General features: G+C 35.9%; 2 protein-coding genes across 2 annotated transcripts; one reads left to right on the top strand and one right to left on the bottom strand.

Moving 5' to 3' along the window:
- Positions 1 to 1,973: 1,973 nt before the first annotated feature.
- On the bottom strand, positions 1,974 to 13,876 carry LOC129760110 (1-acyl-sn-glycerol-3-phosphate acyltransferase beta-like). The gene is made up of 3 exons (XM_055757694.1): positions 13,776 to 13,876; positions 12,357 to 12,490; positions 1,974 to 2,580 (listed from the first exon to the last, which is right to left on the bottom strand). The coding sequence occupies exons 1-3, from the start codon at positions 13,874 to 13,876 to the stop codon at positions 2,024 to 2,026; spliced, it is 792 nt and encodes a 263-aa protein (XP_055613669.1). The 3' UTR covers positions 1,974 to 2,023.
- Positions 13,877 to 19,541: 5,665 nt separating this feature from the next.
- Positions 19,542 to 22,271, top strand: LOC129760109 (zinc finger protein 271-like). The gene is made up of 3 exons (XM_055757693.1): positions 19,542 to 19,821; positions 19,879 to 20,750; positions 20,822 to 22,271. Exons 1-3 carry the CDS (start codon positions 19,576 to 19,578, stop codon positions 21,807 to 21,809), a joined length of 2,106 nt encoding a protein of 701 aa, XP_055613668.1. The 5' UTR covers positions 19,542 to 19,575; the 3' UTR covers positions 21,810 to 22,271.
- Positions 22,272 to 23,081: the final 810 nt, after the last annotated feature.

The following is a 23,081-nucleotide window of genomic DNA, read 5'->3' as shown; positions in this document are numbered from 1 at the left end:
TCAATTGTTCCGAAATGCTCGGTGGTATTCGAGGTATTTGTTAAGTTCGCTAGGGCGATACGCGGCTTATTTGGCCGATAACATTTGCACAGATTGCATGATTTGAAGAAAAAAAAAACTTTCATACGTCAACGGGGCTGCATTTTAAAAAATGGCTTCTCATTCAAATGTGATAAGAATCGATCGAGTTTAAACGGAAAAAAATTGGCTCAAAGGCTATATCCATGAAATAAACTGACCAAGTACAAGTCAAAGGAAAACATTAGAAACGACTCTTTTAGATATGAGAGGCTCTACTTATGAAAAGATAAGATTGTATTCGCAGTAGGTATTTAAACTGAGGATTTTGAATTATTCGAATTGAAATAAAATGTGTATTGTTGAATTTCTTGTAAAAGTAACGAAATCATGTTGATGGTTTTTACTTCTAAATCTATAAACCATTATGTAAACTTCCTTAGCATGAAAAGTTTATCCTTTTGTTAGTAATGTATAAATATGTAAGGCACACTATTTGAATATTATATTGAGTTCAAACACGTGAGCGCCTTATTGAACCAAAATTGCCCTTCAATTGTAAGCGTTGCTAGTCTGTCGAGGATGTTGCAGTGATCTTGCTGTAGATTGGTTAAATAATGTTGCAGTGGTGTTCGTGGGGGTTAAGGGTTTCTCCTTGGCGAAGTAGTTCACCCAGCCACCCTAACCCGGCGAACGACTTGGCGAAAAAGTTCGTTCGGCAACCCACCACCAGAGGGCCACCAAGAGATGCGAGCCGCTAAGGTCGAGCGAAGAGGCGAAATCTACAATCGGGCGAAATATACGAGCAAAAAACGAGGGCAACGATCGGGGATGGTTCAAGGCCGGTCAAGAATGAAATGACCAAGGCATTTGCCGATAGTTCGCGAACGCATTCAGATCAAGCACCAAAAGATCTTTTGAAGTGTCCCGTTTTTTAAAGACACGACCATTTAAACACTACATTTAAAAGCCAAATTGTAGTATTATCACAATATTGGTCAAACTTGTGGACCTGTGAAAGTGGTTAGCTGAAAAGGATACTCAGCTGACGGAACATCAGGTAACCATCCGCCATTTTGTTCGTTGCCCCAAAAATCGTCCCCTAATTTGCCCTGAACATCAACAGGACCCCGCTGTTCCGAGTTTAAAGGCCATTCAAACGCAACTTGAGAGGGACGTGCAATAAGCTCTACACCGTCGACCGACAACCGTTACGCCGTCGGTTTGACCTACACCGGTACCTGGTTCAGCACCCAAGGTGGGGCCAGGTACGCCATTGAAATTCGCCACTTCGCTTACCTTCGAAGCCACAACCGTGCCCGGTTCAGCACCCAAGGTGGGGCCGGGTACATTCAGCGAGAACCTGTCGACCTCCCAGCTGTCATCAACGAACCCGAGCTTGACGCCGAAGGAGGAAGGAGGAGTACGTTCCCACAACGTTCTCGCAGCGCAGTATAAAGGTTAGATAGATAGCAATAAGAAAGTGGGGGTGGAACTGCAAATCTTAAATAAAGGGTACTAACTAATTAGCCTAGGAGTTTAACCTTAGTCTTCCCGAACTTCCCTGCAACATAGTGTTGAATGGTAAGCGTGCCGACCCTAGGGATCGTTAGGGGTTCACAGCACTTTCTACCGATTGGCTAACAGCCAGTCTTACACAATTAAACCTTCTGCCTAATCTATAGTAAGTACTGAAAAAATCTGTCAAATGTTCTCCCTTTTTCAAACGATAAACGAAAACTTGCTTAGTTTATAAACTTTAAAAGAAGTATTGAGGAAGCAAGAATTCTACTGAATCAAATTTTTGAATTTTTGAGTCATGCAAATAGATGTTAAGATCGAAAAAAATCCTCAAAAAATTTTATTCTGAAATTTCATTTTCTCTTGAATATTTCTTGAACTTGGTTTTACTGATTGATCTGATGGACTGTGTCCAACTTTCTTGTGCGCCCAATTAGAAGGATTTCGATTCCTTTGAGAATAAAACTCCAACCAATTTAATCTCTTAATACGTCTTTTTACTATCAACGATCTTCAACCGGGGACGTTTCTGATTCACCCATGCGGGATTTTTCAGATTGGTATCGATTTCCGCGCAGAGTTTCTCATACTCCGCCAGCATAGCGTTTCTCGTCCGCTCCACCAGATCGTCTACATCGTCCTTCGTCAGTCCCTTGGTCGGTATCGGATCTAGCACCGTTGCGATCACGTGACCCGGCTTGAACATGCGCTTCTTATCGTCGATGAAGTACATCGGCGAGTAGACGATCGGAATTACGGGCAGTCCCGTTTCGATGGCCGTGTGGAAGCCACCCTTCTTAAACGGGAGCATTCCCCGGCCAGGATGTCGGGTGCCCTCCGGATACATGTACATCTTGAAGCCCTCCTCGATCATGCGCTTCTTGCAGCTGTTCATGGTGGCGATCGCCGAGGCCGGATTCTTACGATTGATGAAGACCACCCCAGCCAGCCAAGCCGCCGGACCAAACGGAACCAGATAGAGGATTTCACGCTTGGCGATCGTCAGCAGATCCTTCAGGGTGTTCCATATCACGAACAGGCCTGCGTGTGAGGTGAAGAAAATGTAAAGAGTTCACTAAATTAAGTTTAATCACGAAAAACTGAAAGTTGTTTCTACATTTTCTTGTTTTAAATTAATGGTGACGTTAAATTAGAATGAAATCGAAATGATCTTCAAAAACTCATTGCATATCGTTAAAGTTTACCAAGAATTGTTTTTGGTGTTCGCTCAAATAGTCATTAATCGTGATCTATAGTATTCAACTCCAACTAAGCGTTACAAACATTTTTTTTTTTAAATTGAACCGAAGATATAAACTGATTATTCAATCTGTCGGAAGCAAACGCAGGTTACATGCGATTAAGAATGGAATAAAAAATCAATCCAGATAGGTATAAAAATGCGCTTTGACCGAACGTAATCAGTAGATTAATTATTATGCACATTTCGTTTCATTCGAAGCTTAAGCTTTATCAATCTTCAATGTTATCAGCCGAGGTGCACGCAAATCTTAGTTCTGTTGCAGTCCTGCATTCGTGTCTATATTTGGATAAAATTGATAAGGAAACTACAGCTGCTGGATTCGTTGGTCAATTAAAAAATCAGTCAGTAGCTATTCATTAGCATGGCAATAAATGTATTGAAAAAAATTAATCATCGAATTTCAAAAACAACATTCCAAAGTATGATTCGAACCTTCTATTTGAATGTAGAACATTCCAAAAAAACACAAACATTCAAAATAATAACACCTGATAGGGTCTTTTTTTTTATTTAAAGACCCTAAGATAGGGTCTGAAATGACATTTACGGAACAAATTCCAGAGAGCATAGTTGGAGGCATTCGCAACTGACTAAAGAAATGTATTGAGATCATATGAGGGAATTTAGATTACATCATGATTTTTTTTATGTTGTTGGCAAGGTTCCAAAAAATGTTTTTTAGTTGTTCAAGTAGCTCAATTTTTACTGAACAGGGTCACGGTTTTGAAGGGTTTTTAAAAAGTACGGGAATTTTTTTTGTCACTATGTAACTAAAAAACTAAAAATCATCTCAAATTTCTTACTGAAAAAATATTGTTAAATAATGTTTCTTCAACCTCATTCAAAACAAATGCATTGAAATCCTTACCAATTTAAGCTCCCCAGCAAACATTTAAGAAGGTATTTCACAGGAACAACAGAATTATTCAAACAAATATACCAGATGAAAAGATTGTATTAAACTTACCAAAATGGCATATGTAGCTACAGAAGTGGAGGCGATATATCTACAATGATAAGATTCCAACGATTCGATATCCCCACAAAAAGCTAAATAAACGATTTTAAGTAATATGAGTAAAACGAAAAAAAAATTCCTCGACCGAAATTTGAACTCCAGTCCTCTGAGTTCGCTGTCCAATGTCTTACCACGATGCCAACTCATCAGTTGATATGATCCACGCTATAGCTCTATAGGTGAGATTTTCTTTTAGCGAACCGGTCCAAGGAAGAAAGGGTAGTTCGCCGCAGCCCGTGTCGTAGAGGATAGCCTTCCAGTCTTCTAAGCCAACGGTCATGAGATCAAATTCCGGTCACGGCATACATAGTACACTTTCTGTGGGTTGGTGGTTTTAGCATTTGTAAGATGCTAGCCATCATATCCTCGAAAGATGTACGCTTAGAGTTAAGTGAAAGGAATCTCTTCGAGGAAACATTAAGTTTCATTGAGATCCTGTATGTGTTTGTGTTCGTTTTTTTTTTAATCGTTAATGTCGAATTAGCATATTTTCAACTTTGGAGACATATTTACGAGTTGACTAAACTGCTATCCGATTCTTTTTTTTTATTGGGCAAAGCTTGTCGTTAATGAATGATAGAAAATCACTCAATACCAACGTGTTTACACAGCAAAAATTATTTCCTGTAAAATTACGCAAATGTCCTGTAACAAAAAGGAGCAGGTCATTTACCGCAATTTAACAGGTCGAAAAACAAATAATGTGACATTTAATTTTCAGTTTACAACTCTTTTACAGGACATTTGCTGTAATAATAAATGAATCTTCGTTTTATTTCAAGGAAAACAATTTAAAATTACAGGTTTTGTTGATTACAGGTTGATTTATTTAAAAGGTTGCAGTTTCAGTGACACGTAATAGTCAAAAATTTTTTTCTGTGTGCGATGATTATTGAAAATATCTTATTAGTCGATTTGGATTATCGTTTCTATTACGGTTTTATGTTAGCTGGGTCTTCTTGAGACAGTGTATAACGCTTATGATGCATATTTTGTCTTCTGAAGCTATTGTTTGGGTGAAGAATATTAGAGTTGACATGCAAAATATTAAGCAGAAATAAAATTAATTTATTTCTCTTTATTTTTTCTAACCACTGTTTTTATTCAATCATAAAATAAACCTTTCCTGCATTTAATCGACAAAAATTTAGTTAGAAAATTGCAAAATTGTATTGAAACATATTGCGAAATTCAAAAATGTTTTTTCGCTTTAATGAGTTATGCTTTGTTTAGTTGTCTTAGTTGTTTAATACTTGTTTAGATGTCTTTTTAAAATCAAATTAAGATATGATTCAGAGCCAAAAAGGTATAACAGCAAAAATGATCGATTTTTAGCTAATCAGGACGATTCTTCGTACTTCAAACTATGGTAAATAATTTGTTCAGATTTTTGGAATTTTATAAACAATTTCAATAGTCGACAGAAGAATATAAATTTTTGAAAATTGTATGGGAGATAGCAAAACACAACAACTTAAAAGCGTGTTTTTTTTTAAATTAGCTTGCCAAAATTTTTCCTGCAGGTTAAACCCTGTGTGCGTTGCAATGCAACATATTCATTTATGAAAACTTTGAAATATCTTATCAAAAAAAAGATTTCTCTAATGAATCCCATGCCTCTCCTTAAACTGAATAAAACTATGTTTTGTATTATAAAAATCGTGAGCGATGTGTTATTTTATGATTAAACATTTAGTTATGGCCACTAATGACGTTTGAATATTTTGCTAAAATCCCGAGTCGATGGGTGGGGTTAGAGAAACAAGAAAGATCAATAGTGGGAAAGAACACATGCGGGATATACATGGTGTTTCGATAGAAGGTCCAGGAGTTGATCGGCAGAGCTCGATTGCTCGTGTTCGCCGATTTCATTACGTTCTCCGTTGTGGAATTGGCTAACGCACCATTGTACTGAAGCGGAGATTGCAGGTTCAAGTCCTGCCGGTGAGCCGTTGTATCTTTTTCGAAAAATTCATGATATTAACGGCTTATATTCTTTCGTTCTTTGATACCTCATGTTTCTTTAATTCTTTCCATCATCTACGAAAATCTGCTATCAACGATCAAGCTTTATATTCCTTACCTCAGTAAGAGCAAGTTCACTCGTGTTGGGAAAAAGTGATAGGAAATTTGACACTTGTAGACTACAAGTTGTAGTACATTTTAGTAACTTTACCACGCAAAAACGTATTGCAAAAAAGCTCGATTTCTATCACATACGGCTGAAATAGAAACAGTGTTGTAAAAAAACTCAACGCCCAAAGATCTTGAAAACATTTTTGCAAAGGTAAAGGTGTCAAAATTTTTACAAATTTTTCCCAACAGGATGAACTTGCTCTAAGCAATTTAAAACTTTCAAAGATTGCTAAAAAGCAACTCCTTCAAAAATATTCGAAAATTTATTAAAAAAGTGAACAATGTTCCCCAAATTAACGGTACTCCAGGACATCAGTTTAACCCTAGTTCGCTCTTGAGTGTCAATATGACACTATTGGAAGTTTGGCGGCTTGTAACTTTCTTCGGGTGCATCCAAATAATACAATATCTTCGAAGACCCTCAATTAATTCACGAAACCTTTAATTTTGCATCATTACTTTATTTATGGACGTACCCTGAAAGCCCAGAAAAAAAACTCCCTAATCAGACCTATATTGTAAATTTGACAATCCTCGCTTAAAACCGCTATATGTCTCTTTTTTCTCAAATGAATTTTACAAAATTTATAGTTTTGGAAACCTTGTAACATAACTCAAATGATATAACAGTATTCACCAAAAACTCTTCAGTTTACCGTTATTCAAAGTCTAAGAAAAAAAAGTCCGAAAAACATGCTTCGAAAAAAAACTGTAAATCCGCTACGGAATGCTAATAAAAAACACCCAAGAAAGCTGAAGTAAGAAGCTATACGTTGGACATAAGTATATTTTTTTTGAAATTTTTTAAGATCATATCCACAAAAAATGTAAAAAAGTGGTGTGAAAACAATACTTTAGTCAAAACCAGTTAACGTAATTTGGCACAATTTTGCATCTTAAGATTTTCTAAATACGAAAAACAGTATATTAACGCAAGAAATTCTGTGTTTCGGATTTTAATAATCTAAAAATGCAGAAAATATGCCAAATTATGTCAACTTTCCAGTACTCTTTCCAAAATTTGATTGAAAAGTACGGTTTTACGCCACTTTTTACATTTTTTGTGGTCATAATCTTTAAAAATTTTAAAAATATATAATTAACTAGCTGATCCCATACGAACTCCGTTTCGCTTTAAACTTGGAATATATTATGAACAGTTTTTATGAAAGTCAATTGCCAAACAATTTCCAGATGCATTGTTGAGTAATAATCGCAAAAATATTAGACGATCACTTTTCTGACTTCTGCTACTTAATTTGAAATCATGAATCAATTGACCGTGGCGAAAACCCCCGTGTATAAATTTCGGCTCGATCGTTGCATAACAACGCAGCTATTGCCAAAAAAATAAACCCCTTTTGGTGATCCTTATACAATCTTTGATATCTAAAATCGATTACCCTTCCCTCAAAACTCCCGTGTGCAAATTTCCTAAGCAATCCATTGCCTTATAACGTCAATATTGCCAAAAACAGTGGAAATTGAATTAATGTGGACGACCCCTTTCGTCGACCCCTGGCAAAACATTTGACATCTGAAATCGATTGCTCGTCCCTGAAAACAACCGTGTGCAAGTTTTCATCTCAATCCTATGTATAATAACGACGGTATTGCAAAAAATATGGAAAGGTTAATATGGACGATCCCCTTTGCCGACCCTTACACTGAATTTAATACCTGAAATCGATTACCCGTCCCTCAAATCTCTCGTGTGCCCATTTTCATCTGAATCCGTTGAATAATAACTACAATATCGCATTAACAGTGAATTGTTAATATGGACGACCCCTTTGGCCGACCCCTGGCTTTAATTTGGATAAGTGAAATCTATTGTTTGTCCCTAATAACTCCTATGTGCAAATTTTCATCCCAATCCGATGTATGAAAACGTCAATATCACTAAAATATTGAAAGTTAATATGGACGACCCATTTGGACGACCCCTTTGGACGACCCCTTTGGACGACCCCTGACTCTGCATTCAGCATCTCGAATTGATTGCTCGTCATTCAAAACTACCATGTGCAAAGTTTCATCTCAATCTGATGTATAATATCGCCAATATCGCAAAAACAATAAACAGTTGATATGGACGACCCCTTTTGCCGACCCCTGACCCAAAATGCAATTTTTGAAATCGATTGGCCATCTCTCAAAACCCTCATGTGCAAATTTTCATCACAATCCGACGAAAAATAACTTCAATATCGCGAAAACAATATTTGTCTTGTATGGACGACCCCCTTCAGAAGGGGTCATCCGAAAATCCGAAAACATTTTTCATCATTCCTAGTCCTAATGAACATACATGCCAAAATTTCAGCTGTCTAGCTCTTAAGACGGTTGAGTCTATAGAGGACAAACAAACAAACAAACAAACAAACAAACAAACAAACAAACAAACAAACAAACAAACCCACAGAAATTGCTTTTTATATATATAGATAATATACGTACATGACTGCTTTCCTTGCAATACTTCGCTAGAAAGTCGGACTCCGACAAAGTTGTTCAGCGGAAAATTTCCTTTAGAAAATTTCTAAATTGGCACGAAAACCATTAGCAGGCTCGGTACGACAGAAAAATTATGGTAATTTTTCAGTACAAAACATTCAATTTTCCCATACAAAATTAAAAATTTAACCACTCATGTAAACGTTCCTTAAAAATTTTGCAAAAAAAAATCATGGATGAGTTTTGAACCAAAACGAAGTTTTTTAGACCCCAGCGTTTAATAAATTCCAAAATGACCCCAAATCGACTCATTCTACTGGAACGGGTAAAAATTTCAAGGACGGTTGAGGGTTAAAAAGATTAGTTTACCATGGATTCTTAATACGATATTATTAGATTCGATGTAGCGCATCATTTATGCCCATGAATGAGTTCAACATTATTTTGTTTTTTTTTTTTCGAATAAATCTAACATGAACTCCACGTGAAGCCATAGTGAACTGGTTTCTCAAGCTGCATACATTTGCCTTTGTTGGGAGCAAGGTTTTTTGAAACACGAGGTTCACCGACTTTCACAGTAAGTTATAGCTCGATTAGGTGTGTAGGTACACATCTAATCCATCGGGTTGATTCTGTATGGGAGCTGCGATTGCTTCGCCTCCCATAAAGAATTCAACCGATTAGTTTGAGCTTTCTCCCACATGCCCTAGACTTACATTTTCAAAACCACCTTTCAATGTTTCTTCTCCAAAAGTGCCCTAGCTTTAACTATCCACCTATCATTTCCTATCTTTCAATTTCGTTCTACTAGAGTTCATCTCGCCGAAATGCCATTAAAATATTATAACATAGTTATGACGGCGATAAAAACCTGAAAACACTTTCACAGTAAGTAGTCAAGGAGTGAGCGGGGCTCTCAATGAGTTTGTTTACCAACATAAGATTAAGTTCACTGGTGTTGGGAAAAAGTGGTAGAAATTTTGTCACTTTTTGCACATTTTGAAAATTTCGCCATACAAAAGCATTTTGATGCAAAAATAGCAATATTTCTATCACATACGGCTGAAATAGAAACCGTGTTGTAAAAAAATACAACGCCTAAGGATCTTGGAAACATTTTTGCATGATAAAATTTTCAAAATGTCAAAATTTCTACCACTTTTTCCCAACACCAGTGAACTTGCTCTAAGCATGCCTCTCCTGGAGAAAATTGTTCTTCCTTACATCAAAAAAATTTGGCCTACATCAAAAAAATTTGGCTTGTTGATTAAATGTTAATTACTAGTATGATGTCGACAATTTTTAACCGATTAACCGATTAATTAAACCACATAACTTTCTTAACAAAAATGCTTCTTCTCTTCACAAAGAACATTTGCTTAATAATTTTGTTAAAACTTTCCTACAAAAAACCCGAGTTAAACTGAATACTATCTAAAATATCCCAGCAAACATTTTTGTAGGTATATTTCTCAAACAACTTTGCTATACGTTTCATATACATTATAAAGTCATCTTATATAACTCGAAAAAACAGCATTTACGTACTAAAGTGGAGGCAATATACATACATATTTTTAACTTCTGGCTTAAGCGATAAGAGTTGTATAAATTGGACGATATACAACACCTTTTACCCTACATCCTAAAAGTATGCGAGAGAGCGCAAGTTTTGCTCTCAATGCATACAAACCGTTGCCAGCGACAATATTTGCTGCTTCTCTCATTGGCCAGTTTATCCAAATGGACCTCTGATTTTTAGAAATCTGGTTGCACTGCTTATCGCAAAGAGAACAACAAGGTTGTTTTCTCATTTGAATCCCGCACGCGGGAGACAAATTTGCAAACATGGCGGACTTTTGTCATATACGACCATTTGTCATATACTAACCATTTTTACGATCATTTACTTGGTTTGGTTGGAATTACGATTCGCATTAACATTGTTAACGAGTTGAGCTGACATTTCTAATGCGATGTTATGTTTGCTGGGATGTATGCTGGCCCCCTTTCTAGGAGTAGGAGGGGCTTCTAGAGGGAATCATTCCCAGACTCAAAAACTTCTCACGCCGATTTTCACGTCGATCTGTTCAGCAGAGTTTGCGTCCATTGAGCACATACAGACATACCAAGCATTTAATATATTAAATATCCGGGCAAGTCTGGGTAAAAGCGGGCAATCTGCCCAAGTAACCAATAAGCCATGTTAAATGGTTCTAAGTTGGCATTATAGTGGGATATAGAAAAAGGTTAACTGAGTCAAATAGTTCTGTGTACCACTCAAGGGCTGATCAAAAGCCGATTTTGGCCTGCAATTCGACCGATATACGGCTTATAGGGAAATGTCAAAATATTTTGTCAGTGGGTACAACCCACTGGATTTAAAAAAAAATAAAAATTTGTCTGTTTCCCTCTTGAGCTATCCCATTTTCTGTCTCCCTCCCCCTGCAACTACAGTTGATGATTTTTTTTGTCGAGCGATGCACATGCTGCTGATGAAACGGGGAGTCGAACTCCTGATTTTGCTATTTGCAGCGCCTTTGCTGTATGAGCCATCTCATCCATGGCATCAAACTTGGAAAATATTGCCTATTTAAAATTAGTTCTAGGCTTGATGCCCTTGAATTACAACGAAGAAAGAAAAAAACAGCAGTAGTTGTTTTGAAATTTTGATTGTTTTATTATAGATTTATTCCCCGGTTTACACATCATTTAACTCACACTCACACTATACCTAGTCATACGAAAAGATTCACTTTTTGAATACACGATTGCTTGGAAATTTTCTCTGCTTCTTCAGGATCAGTCGACCGGAGCTCTTCGGAGACAATGTCCAACAAACGGGGCAGGTTTTCTTCGAGCAGATCCAACACATATTTCTTTTTCTTCCAGAGTTGACAACATGCAAAAAAAGGCCATCCAGATGTTACATAGTTTCTAGGGCAAGTCACAGGTTGTCCACCGGCTATTCGAAGATAGAGCTGCTCGAAATTCTCCAAACCGTATACGATAAGATCTTTATTGTCCTTCGTCTCAATTCCGAAAACGATTTTCACGGGAGCCATCGACCGGTACTCTTCGGAGACAGTGTTTAACACACGGGGCAGGTTTTCCTCGGACGGATCAAAATTGCACCTATTCCATTCCCTTGCAGAGTTGAGAATACAAACGAGGGCCATCCGGATGTTCCTTAACTTCTGTGGCAAGCCACCGGTCGTCCTCCGGCTAGTCAAATATCAAGCAGCTTGGAGCATCTTCGTTCTCGGTTCCGAACACGATTTTCGATGGTACAATTTGCTTCTTTCTGATTAAATGTAGATAGCTGGATTGAAAATTGTCATTATTTTTGTTACAGTTTTTATTTTTTGTTGACATTTTAGTGAAAATGACAACCACAAGCTCGTTATTGGCACTTAAATTTACCCACTTAGCTTATATGAGGCTTATTTGAAATTCGAGTGTCACATGGCCTATTGGCATTTGTTAATATTATTTACAGCTTATTGACACTGAAATGCTGTTATGTGTCTCTTTTGAGGCTTAAAACAGTGCTTAATGGTTTGCTGGGTGGTAACCTTATTTAACCCTCTTACCCCTTTAGGGCCCCATATAGGTATTTACTGCAAAAACAATTGCCAAGCCCATGTTGAAAAAGAAACATGCTTTAGTATTAATTAAATATTTCCTCTTAATGTTTCATATTGACTGAATAAAATTAAAAAAATGGAAATGCTATTCAAATTTCACCCGAGCTTTCTTGAGATGTCTAAATGGTTTTGAACTGTGAAAGTATGTACGAAAAAAAAACTTCGTTTTTGAGCTGAACAAAATGCACTTTGGTTCCTTTAACCAATTTTTCTACAAATTTCAGCTATACATTGAAAAAAAAAACGTTTTCAGTAACACAAGAATTTTCAACCGCCGGCAAATGCATTCACTTACCCAGTATATCCAGAAACGATTGATGGTTAACCATAACGATTGCCCCTTTGGCGTCCCTAAGGATGTCCCCATTTCTCAACTCCCAGGTTATCGGAAGCAACATAGTTCCGTACGAAAGGATTGTGGCCTGAGTTCTAAAAGTTAGAATTGAGGTTCAGCAAAAAAAAAATTGTTCGTTGTTTAATCAACAGTGGCATAAGAAGAATTCGAAATGATACTGGAAAATAAGTTTTTTTATATTGAAATAAATTTTGATATAAACTTTGTAATTGTGATATGAAGTAGAAATCAAAATTATTTTTCTGTACGTATGAGTTAACCCTCTACTGCATGGACTTTCACTGTTGAAAAATAAATGTGTAAATGCAAATAACTTAACAATTTATGCTAAAAAGCAAATTTGTTTTGTTTTCGGTAGTTTTAATTGTTTAAATTATTTGAAAAATAAGATCTTTTTTAGTTTTAATTGCTACTTAATTTTTGAGGCTTTAAAACTGTTTGAAATCTTTTACAGTACCGAATAGGCTAAAAATTGTGAAAAAAAACAACTTCTGCGAAACATATGTAAATGAGCTCGTATGTAATAAAGGGTTAACTGAGATCTAAGATAAAAACGTCTTAAACGTAGTACGTGGTATTCGAATTGAGATCAAAATATCTGTAGAATATTTTGTGTGACCGTCACAATCTTCACGCTCCCTATACCACTGGATTTTAATGACCTTGGATTACTCGGTTTTCTGGCCCACAGCATCGAAATCGGCATACAAAGCAGTGTAAACATTTGCAGTCCGAAAAATATCAAAATGTATTTCACGTAATAGTTGAACTTGCTGCCATGGTTACTGAAACGAACTGCCAAGGCCAACGCTACCACAACTGTGATCCCAGCAAGCCAAGCGGCCACATAATATTTCACACAAACACCGAAAAATTCGACAGCGTCCATGATTCCGTTGAATTTTAAATTTGTCGACCAAACTCATCCGCTCATGGGGCAAAGTCACTTCGAACTGAAGAAAGTATTCGACACTTTCGCTACAAGTACGAGAGGATCGTAATCTGGAGAATCGATGCAGTCCTACTGATAACTGAATGGCCGAACCAAAAATAAATCTGCAACATGCAACGGACGAACGTCAATGCGATTAAAAATGCACACAATTGAGGGACCCCCCCCAACAACAGTGATAAAAGGCTTAACCCCCGCGAGCGTGAAACTAATTCCTACTGTACAGTTGAAAAATAATGCAAACCACTGGGTGACTGTAGGGTGAAAAACGTGAATATTGTTAGCAGAACAATAGGACACTTCCACAATTTTGTTCTCCATTTACGTAAATCTTTAAAAATTATAGATCTTTTTTCTTAATCGAATACAATGTATGTAAGTTTGGAGGAACACACGTGTATACTTACCCAATATCCAAAATCGATTGATGATTAGACATAACTACAGCACCTCGCACATCTTTCAACATAACACCATTTCTGAACTCCCAGGTTATCGGCAGAACCATAGTTCCGTAGGACAGAACTGTGGCCTGAATTCTACGGTGAGTTTGTTGACTTGAAACATTGTAATACACATATCATTTCAGAAAAATACCTTGAATTCAGCGGATTGCCCGGCCTAAGCATCGTAAAGGGTATGCACAGGAAGGTGAAAGATTGCAAACCGAATAAAACAGTAACGAACTTCAGATAATAGTTTATTTTGGTACCATGACAACTGACCCGGGTCGCCAAAGTAAGCAATGAAAAAATGCAGATACCAGCAAGCCATGCGTACAGATAATATTGTAACGATTGGGCCAAGAGCGAGTGGAACATCGTTAAACTTGTTTTTTTCTTCTCCCAACTTATGATCAGGCGGTTGAGCCTGGAACGTCAACCGTACTTAACTAGTGACACTAAACTAAAACTATTCCGACTATCGGTCGTTCGATTCTGAAAGCTACCTCACTTAGAACTCTAAGAGTTTCAATCCTGATCACCCCGACCCACACTGGTTAATATTATGCTGAACGCGAGTTAAATATCTCAATCAGAAATGTCTAAAAGCAATAATGGAATTTTTAATTCCATTGGCTCTGAGCTGGTGAATTTCAATTAACTTCAGGATCGGATTGCTTGTTCAATTTGAAATTTTTGGCATACTTTTAATGGATGGTTGACATATCTAACGCAATTTAAACAACCTGACTTCTAGAAACCTAAATTTCCAGAAGATTTGTATAATTTTAACAGATTTTTTCATTTCTAATGTTAAGTTGAGACTTGTTAAACTAAAGACTTTAAAAAATATTAAAACTCACCCAATATATCCAGAAACGATTGATGGTTGACCATGAAAACTGCTCCCTTCGAGTTTTTCAGGATATCACCATTCCGAAATTCCCATGAAATTGGAAGAAGTAAAGTGCCATAGGACATAATCGTTGCCTGAATCCTGAAGCGAGAACGTTGGTTTAAAATAATCTATTCTCCCCTTCGATCGACACACAAATTACCTGGAATTGACAGTATTTCCTGGCCGGAACAAAGCGAACGGAATCCAGAGAAAAGTGAACGCCTGCAAGCCGAAGAAAATAGCTGCATACTTCAAATAGTAATTCAATTTGCTACCATGGTGACTTAACCGGATCGTCAGCGCGAGGGCAGTTAAAACACTAATCCCAGCAAGCCATGCGTACAGGTAATATTTGAATGCCAGATCTGTGAACGAAATTCAAACAAATTGAAGTTATGGTGATATTTTCTTGATTGAATTAAACTTGCCAAAAAAGTGACAGAGAGTACAAAAAACCATCTTCAAAACTTTTAAGCTTTTTAACCGACCAATTTCACGGCCAGGTGAGTCCAATCAATCAGTCTAACAGCTGCGCGCTGCCTTGATATGAATGAGGGACCAAAGGTGACCGGACGCTCGATGTTCAGAAAAGCCCAAACAAAAGGTGCTAATCTTATAATTCAAAGCAAATCTGATAACCGCGTGTGGAGAAAAAAAATATAGCAAAAAATGTGAATTGAACGTGAGCAAAATTGCATTTGTCCATTGCATCAAGGCAACATAGTAACAGAATAAACTCAAAAATGTTCTTTAAACATATCCGAATTACTACACCATGAATCAAGAATTGTTATCGATCACATAAGTTTTTTGTCCGTTTTAGTATGCTACAAGAATTAAAACTTTTCACCTCCACACCTACTTGAGAAATTATAAAATTCTCACTGAATATTTATTTCAAAACTTGAACAAGCCAGTTCGCCAGATTAATCTCACTAATTGGTTATAGAATAAGCTGCGATAAGATGAGCTTAATGTTGTAATTACATTAGGGGAGAGTGGGGATACTTGATCCCCTTTTCTTATTTTCACCATATCTTTTTGGAAAAATTTAGCAACTCGCCGTCTTTGACATTTTCTGACAGCTTGTAACTTCAAGTTTCTATGCTCCAAAAATTAGAACGATACTTGAACCCGTTGAAGAACTAGAAGCATTTTCGTGGGAGTATAAAAATTGCGATTTTTCTGAAGTTAGGGGAGACTTGATCCCCTATTGAAGAAAACTTGATCTTTTATTCAGGAAGCCCTAATCCTTGTATAAAAATCAAACAAAACCCCAAGATAGAATTTTAAATGACTATTTTGATCATGTTTGTTCTCATTTCACAATTTATAGCAGACATAAGAAGAAAATTCTATAACTTTGTCTCAACGCTAATAACATTGCATACTTAAAGGCGCTATTTTTTATAATTTAGAAAAAATTAACTATTTTTGCTCTTTTCTTCAGACAATTGTTTGATAAATATTAGTTTTTGGATAAATATTATTAGTCATTTCGTAATCATCAATCATAACGATCAATTCAGAAGAAGAATATGCCGTTTGAAAGGGGGATCAATTGTACCCAAAATCAATATTTTAGTAAAATTTTTCTGAAAAAAGTTGAGAGTTTTCCATTGCTTTGAAAATATGACATTATGAAGTTCATTTTACGCTCGAACGAGTGATACATTGGAACAAATATTTTTTTCATAATTTTCCCATGTAAGGAACATTTTAAAGTGATGAAACAAGATCTTCAAGTTACATTTTGTGAAATTTTTCAAACAAAGTTCAATTACTCAAACAATTATTTTGTTAAAAAACTTTAAACTACAAGCATTGTTATTTTGCTCATTTTGGCACATTTTTCTAGAACATTTGATCTTTGTAAGATATAGCTAAGGAATCAAGTATCCCCAGTGATCAAGTATCCTCATCCTCCCCTACAGTTTTTAGATGAAGGGTCCTGACTATTCAAAAAGTTTAAAAATACTGTATTAATCTAAAAACTAGAAAATTGCGCCTCAAAGTATGCAATGACTCTAGAGTAGTAGACCTAATTTTAGAATTCTTTTTGTCTGAAACTTACAAACTGTGAAATGAGAACTAATATTGCGGAAAATTTGCAATTTTTGTCACTTTTGTCACTCTCGTCATTTTTGTCATTTTTTTCATTTTTGTCATTTTTGTCATTTTTGTCATTTTTGTCATTTTTGTCATTTTTGTCATTTTTGTCATTTTTGTCATTTTTGTCATTTTTGTCATTTTTGTCATTTTTGTCATTTTTGTCATTTTTGTCATTTTTGTCATTTTTGTCATTTTTGTCATTTTTGTCATTTTTGTCATTTTTGTCATTTTTGTCATTTTTGTCATTTTTGTCATTTTTGTCATTTTTGTCGTTTTTGTCATTTTTGTCATTTTTGTCATTTTTGTCATTTTTGTCATTTTTGTCATTTTTGTCATTTTTGTCATTTTTGTCATTTTTGTCATTTTTGTCATTTTTGTCATTTTTGTCATTTTTGTCATTTTTGTCATTTTTGTCATTTTTGTCATTTTTGTCATTTTTGTCATTTTTGTCATTTTTGTCATTTTTGTCATTTTTGTCATTTTTGTCATTTTTGTCATTTTTGTCATTTTTGTCATTTTTGTCATTTTTGTCATTTTTGTCATTTTTGTCATTTTTGTCATTTTTGTCATTTTTGTCATTTTTGTCATTTTTGTCATTTTTGTCATTTTTGTCATTTTTGTCATTTTTGTCATTTTTGTCATTTTTGTCATTTTTGTCATTTTTGTCATTTTTGTCATTTTTGTCATTTTTGTCATTTTTGTCATTTTTGTCATTTTTGTCATTTTTGTCATTTTTGTCATTTTTGTCATTTTTGTCATTTTTGTCATTTTTGTCATTTTTGTCATTTTTGTCATTTTTGTCATTTTTGTCATTTTTGTCATTTTTGTCATTTTTGTCATTTTTGTCATTTTTGTCATTTTTGTCATTTTTGTCATTTTTGTCATTTTTGTCATTTTTGTCATTTTTGTCATTTTTGTCATTTTTGTCATTTTTGTCATTTTTGTCATTTTTGTCATTTTTGTCATTTTTGTCATTTTTGTCATTTTTGTCATTTTTGTCATTTTTGTCATTTTTGTCATTTTTGTCATTTTTGTCATTTTTGTCATTTTTGTCATTTTTGTCATTTTTGTCATTTTTGTCATTTTTGTCATTTTTGTCATTTTTGTCATTTTTGTCATTTTGATCATTTTGGTCATTTTTATCATTTTTGTCATTTTTGTCATTTTTGTCATTTTTGTCATTTTTGTCATTTTTGTCATTTTTGTCATTTTTGTCATTTTTGTCATTTTTGTCATTTATGTCATTTATGTCATTTCTGTCATTTTTGTCTTTTTTTGTCATTTTTGTCATTTTTGTCATTTTTGTCATTTTTGTCATTTTTGTCATTTTTGTCATTTTTGTCATTTTTGTCATTTTTGTCATTTTTGTCATTTTTGTCATTTTTGTCATTTTTGTCATTTTTGTCATTTTTGTCATTTTTGTCATTTTTGTCATTTTTGTCATTTTTGTCATTTTTGTCATTTTTGTCATTTTTGTCATTTTTGTCATTTTTGTCATTTTTGTCATTTTTGTCATTTTTGTCATTTTTGTCATTTTTGTCATTTTTGTCATTTTTGTCATTTTTGTCATTTTTGTCATTTTTGTCATTTTTGTCATTTTTGTCATTTTTGTCATTTTTGTCATTTTTGCCATTTTTGTCATTTTTGTCATTTTTGTCATTTTTGTCATTTTTGTCATTTTTGTCATTTTTGTCATTTTTGTCATTTTTGTCATTTTTGTCATTTTTGTCATTTTTGTCATTTTTGTCATTTTTGTCATTTTTGTCATTTTTGTCATTTTTGTCATTTTTGTCATTTTTGTCATTTTTGTCATTTTTGTCATTTTTGTCATTTTTGTCATTTTTGTCATTTTTGTCATTTTTGTCATTTTTGTCATTTTTGTCATTTTTGTCATTTTTGTCATTTTTGACATTTTTGTAATTTTTGTCATTTGGGTCATTTGGGTCATTTTTGTCATTTTTGTCATTTTTGTCATTTTTTGTCATTTTTGTCATTTTTGTCATTTTTGTCATTTTTGTCATTTTTGTCATTTTTGTCATTTTTGTCATTTTTGTCATTTTTGTCATTTTTGTCATTTTTGTCATTTTTGTCATTTTTGTCATTTTTGTCATTTTTGTCATTTTTGTCATTTTTGTCATTTTTGTCATTTTTGTCATTTTTGTCATTTTTGTCATTTTTGTCATTTTTGTCATTTTTGTCATTTTTGTCATTTTTGTCAGTTTTGTCATTTTTGTCATTTTTGTCATTTTTGTAATTTTTGTCATGTTTGTAATTTTTGTCATTTTTGTCACTTTTCTCATTTTTGTCATTTTGGTCATATTTGTCATTTTTGCTCAATTTTATCAGCGAGGCTTATTCGATTTTAACCCTACTTCTTCATGCCGCCGGAAAATTTTCCGTAGTGGGTTTCAAACGTGTGCGCAATGTTTTGCATTTAAAACCAAACGACAAACTTATTTCAGTGTAGTCGAATACAAACATCAACAAAAAAAAAAGATCCAAGATTTCCAAAAGTATCCACCGTTCTACAATTTTTTAATTTATCCAGATTTTCTAAAGTTATTTTAATTTGTAATCATGGCTTAGGATGGTTTTACTACTTAACGACACAGTAATATTCATGTTCGATTGATAAAAACAACAGAAGGTAAGTATCAGAGATGTTCTACCGATTGGACTTTTGCTAAGTGATTGTTTTGTTTACATCCGACCGTAGTTTCAAAGTTCGGAACCGACTGTACGTTACAGCTTGTTATGGCCTTCGCCATTGAAACGGTGAGCGGCGGACCTGGATTACTGATGGAAGTGATCCAGGTCCAGCAGCAGAGTGGCCACTTGCTACCGTTGGACGAATCGACGGCCACCTTCCTCGATATGGATTTCTGTCGACTTTGCTTGATCCGGGGAGATGGTCAGCTTATTAGCGTCTTTAATGCGGAACTAGCAGTCGAGGGCAGGGAGCCACTAAATGCCAGGATCCATCGGTTCTTCGAGGTTGCGGTAAGATGTGTTTTGTGGTTATATTTTCGAATGTACGACAAAGTTTTGCCTTTTTAGATTAATGAAAACGACCTTCTGCCAACCCAAATTTGTGGTCAATGTCTTCTTCAGACCGAAAGCTGTACAGAATTCCGCGAGAATTGCATTCAAAATGATAGAAGATTGAGACAGTTGATATTCAGTGGGAACTCGCAAGAAATGTCAATACTATCTTTGGAAGCCACCTCGGAAATGTCTTACAGAAAAACAGAAGAAAGCACTGTAGATGAAAAGTCACAGGATCCTGAAGATGTTTCGCTTGAGGGGGAGGAACAAGAAGATGACCCTCAGGATGATATTGGACCGGAGGACGAAGAAGAGTTGCCGGAAACAATCGTAATTGATCCGATGAAAGATTACGAGAGTTCCAACCAAAGTGTACCGGAAGCATTTTCTGACGAAGATGATCCTGAAGATCGGCTCGTGATGGACGAAATTACCACGGAAGATATGAAAATGGAAAACACAAACGATTCTTCGGAAGATGTTCCAGAGGAAGAGAATAGGCCAATGAAGAAAATAGTCCACATGTGCAAGTACTGTGACGTGGCCTTTGCCCTGTCGAGCGCTTGTTACGTTCATGAAACGCAAGATCACGACATACTCGCCCCGTTTGGGTGTCCGTTTTGCGAGTTCAAGACGGTAAATCGAGGCTCGTTGATATCACACATCCGGAGCATTCACGGCATCGATCGGCCCTACATTTGTATTCAATGCAATAAAGGCTTCCACCGGAGGTCGGATCTCAAGAAGCACACATTTGTACATAGTGGAGTGCGACCGTTTGCGTGTGAAGAGTGCGGCAAAAGCTTTTCCAGAAACACAAACTTAACCAAGCATTTGAGGATTCATTCCGGATTCAAACCGCACATATGCAGTACTTGCCCTAGGTGAGTGTAGCAATGTATTCCTTCTATTGTATTCTCTGTATAAGCTATGGTTTTATTATTTTATGTTTTAGATCATTCGCCAACAAAGCTGACCTTTTGCGGCACCAAAACATTCATATGTCCTTAGGTAAACAGTTCTCATGCAGCAAATGTAACAACACATACGCTAGGAAGGACAAACTTCTCAGCCATCAGCGCACATGTTTTGCCAAAGCTCAACTAAAGCAGCAGCTCCAGCGACAGTTGGATCCGCAAAATATCGCACACACTACTGATAGCCTTCTAATCGGTTCAAAAGGAGCTTGGCCTGAGTACGACGGAGAAAATATGGTTATTTCCCTGAACCCTTACCAGGAGATTGAACCGATTGCGGCGGAAGAAGACCCAGGTATTCCGAACGCAGCACCGATATCGGCCGTGTCTAACTTTTCCAATGTAACGCTTCAACAATCAACTCCAGCTGGTGGTTCATCATCGCTGCAAACAAAGCTCTATTCCTGTCAAAAATGTCCCAAGAAATTTCTCTCAAAAAATACTCTCCACACCCATCAGCTGATTCATTCGGACGCTCGGAACTATCGGTGTCACACCTGTGACAAAAAGTTCATCCGCAAGCGAGAACTCGATCGACATTTGATTGCCGTACACTCGAACCACAAACCGTTCGAGTGCAAGCAGTGCTCAAAGCGGTTCTCGCGTAAAGACAAACTTTTGCGCCACGAGCGCGTCCACCGCGTTGATAAACTGTTCAGTTGCACCGACTGCGATGCTCAGTTCCTACGGAAGGAAGCGCTGGATACGCATCGCAAAATTCATTCCATAGCATCGATAATCCGGGAAGATCAGCACCGTCAGTTGTTCCAACAGCAGCAGCAACCTGCGCCACCTTCATCGATTCTGCCGTCCGATGTGATCATTATGATAGATCAAGGTGCTTCTGCTGTGACCCCTGGCCACGAGCAGCTCATGTTGGAGCAGATGCTGTCGGCGTATGGAGCAAGCGGTGGTGGAACAGGAGGAGGAACGCTGGGTCACACCGGCGATTCTGTTTTGCTATGAGTAAAGGCAGCAAACATCACACCCAAAACACATTCGGCAATTCCAATAATTTCTGTGGTAATAATCAAAAGTAAAATCTCTTAGCCGGGGCTTTAGCAGCGTTTCAAAATTCGGTATACGATAACCCCATGCCACAGACAAAAAGGATAGGGCGTGGACATTGGCACAATCAACCTCTCTTGGATCTGCTATGAACCCATTTAGGTTTCGGTAAAAAAACCTTTTTATCTATATTTTTATAATTTAGCTTTAAAATCTTAATTTATTGGATACTCCCCTTACTTTTTCGAAAACTTCGTTCCTTGTAAAAGATTTTTACCGAGTAAGTTAGTTTCCTTAAACAAATGTATTTATTGACCTACTCTTTGTGATTTGGAGAATCGGTAAATAATTTAGTTTCTCGTAAGGTTAATGTTGTATTACTTTTTTACACTTGTCTTTCTAATAAATCTAAATCATCTGCAGTAAATTTCGTTTTATTATTTCCATTTTCAAATATTTTAGAGAAAAACTTTGTTTTAAAAAGGTTTATTCTTGTTGTACTTCCTGTGCTCAAATTTACTTATAAATTATCTTAAATGTAAAGGTAACGAGAATTGGACAACTTGCCATTCTTTGGAAAATTATGAAATTCAAAAAACATTGATTTCAAAATAATTGACATGTAGTGTCATCTAAGAAAAAAAAATATCTATGTCTTTTTTCTAAAATGAAATTTAGAAGTCGAAAATTTAAAAAATAAAAGTGATAGATATTTGCTTTCCTAGGTCCCACAACAAAGAGCAACGAAAAGCAACTCGTCTATGGCAGCTTCTAATATGCGATAATCACTACACCAAAACGTGCTCTTAACGTAAAGGTTGACTTTCCGTAGTCGGCGTCGTAGTCTTTCGGCTGAAGAAGAAGCCTCTTAAATCACAAACCTTGACATTTTGACTCGAAAGAGTAAATCGCCGAAGAAGTTCTGAGAAAGATTCCGAGCTGTGCTGTGACGTCGTCTTCGCTGACTAATGTGTGCATGTGACTAAGTTATTTATGATATACAAGCGTGAAACAACTAATAATCTTTGACCGGTTTGTGATAAATTTCATACTCTTGATTTTTGGTAACCGGTATTCGATACAAAAACCAATAAGGAAGTGAGTTTAAAATTCTTTAACAGGTTGTTTCTAACTGAGTTCTAAGAAAATGGAACGTAGATTTCAGGAGTTTATCTTGTCCTCAAACGAATGCAACATGTTCTACATAAACATCTACGCCACGTTCACAGA

This window comes from Uranotaenia lowii, unplaced genomic scaffold (assembly GCF_029784155.1).
Source record: "Uranotaenia lowii strain MFRU-FL unplaced genomic scaffold, ASM2978415v1 HiC_scaffold_444, whole genome shotgun sequence".
NCBI classification, from domain to species: domain Eukaryota; kingdom Metazoa; phylum Arthropoda; class Insecta; order Diptera; family Culicidae; genus Uranotaenia; species Uranotaenia lowii.
The sequence above is the reverse complement of the archived record's forward strand: the minus strand, read 5'-3'. Positions and strand labels throughout refer to the sequence as shown.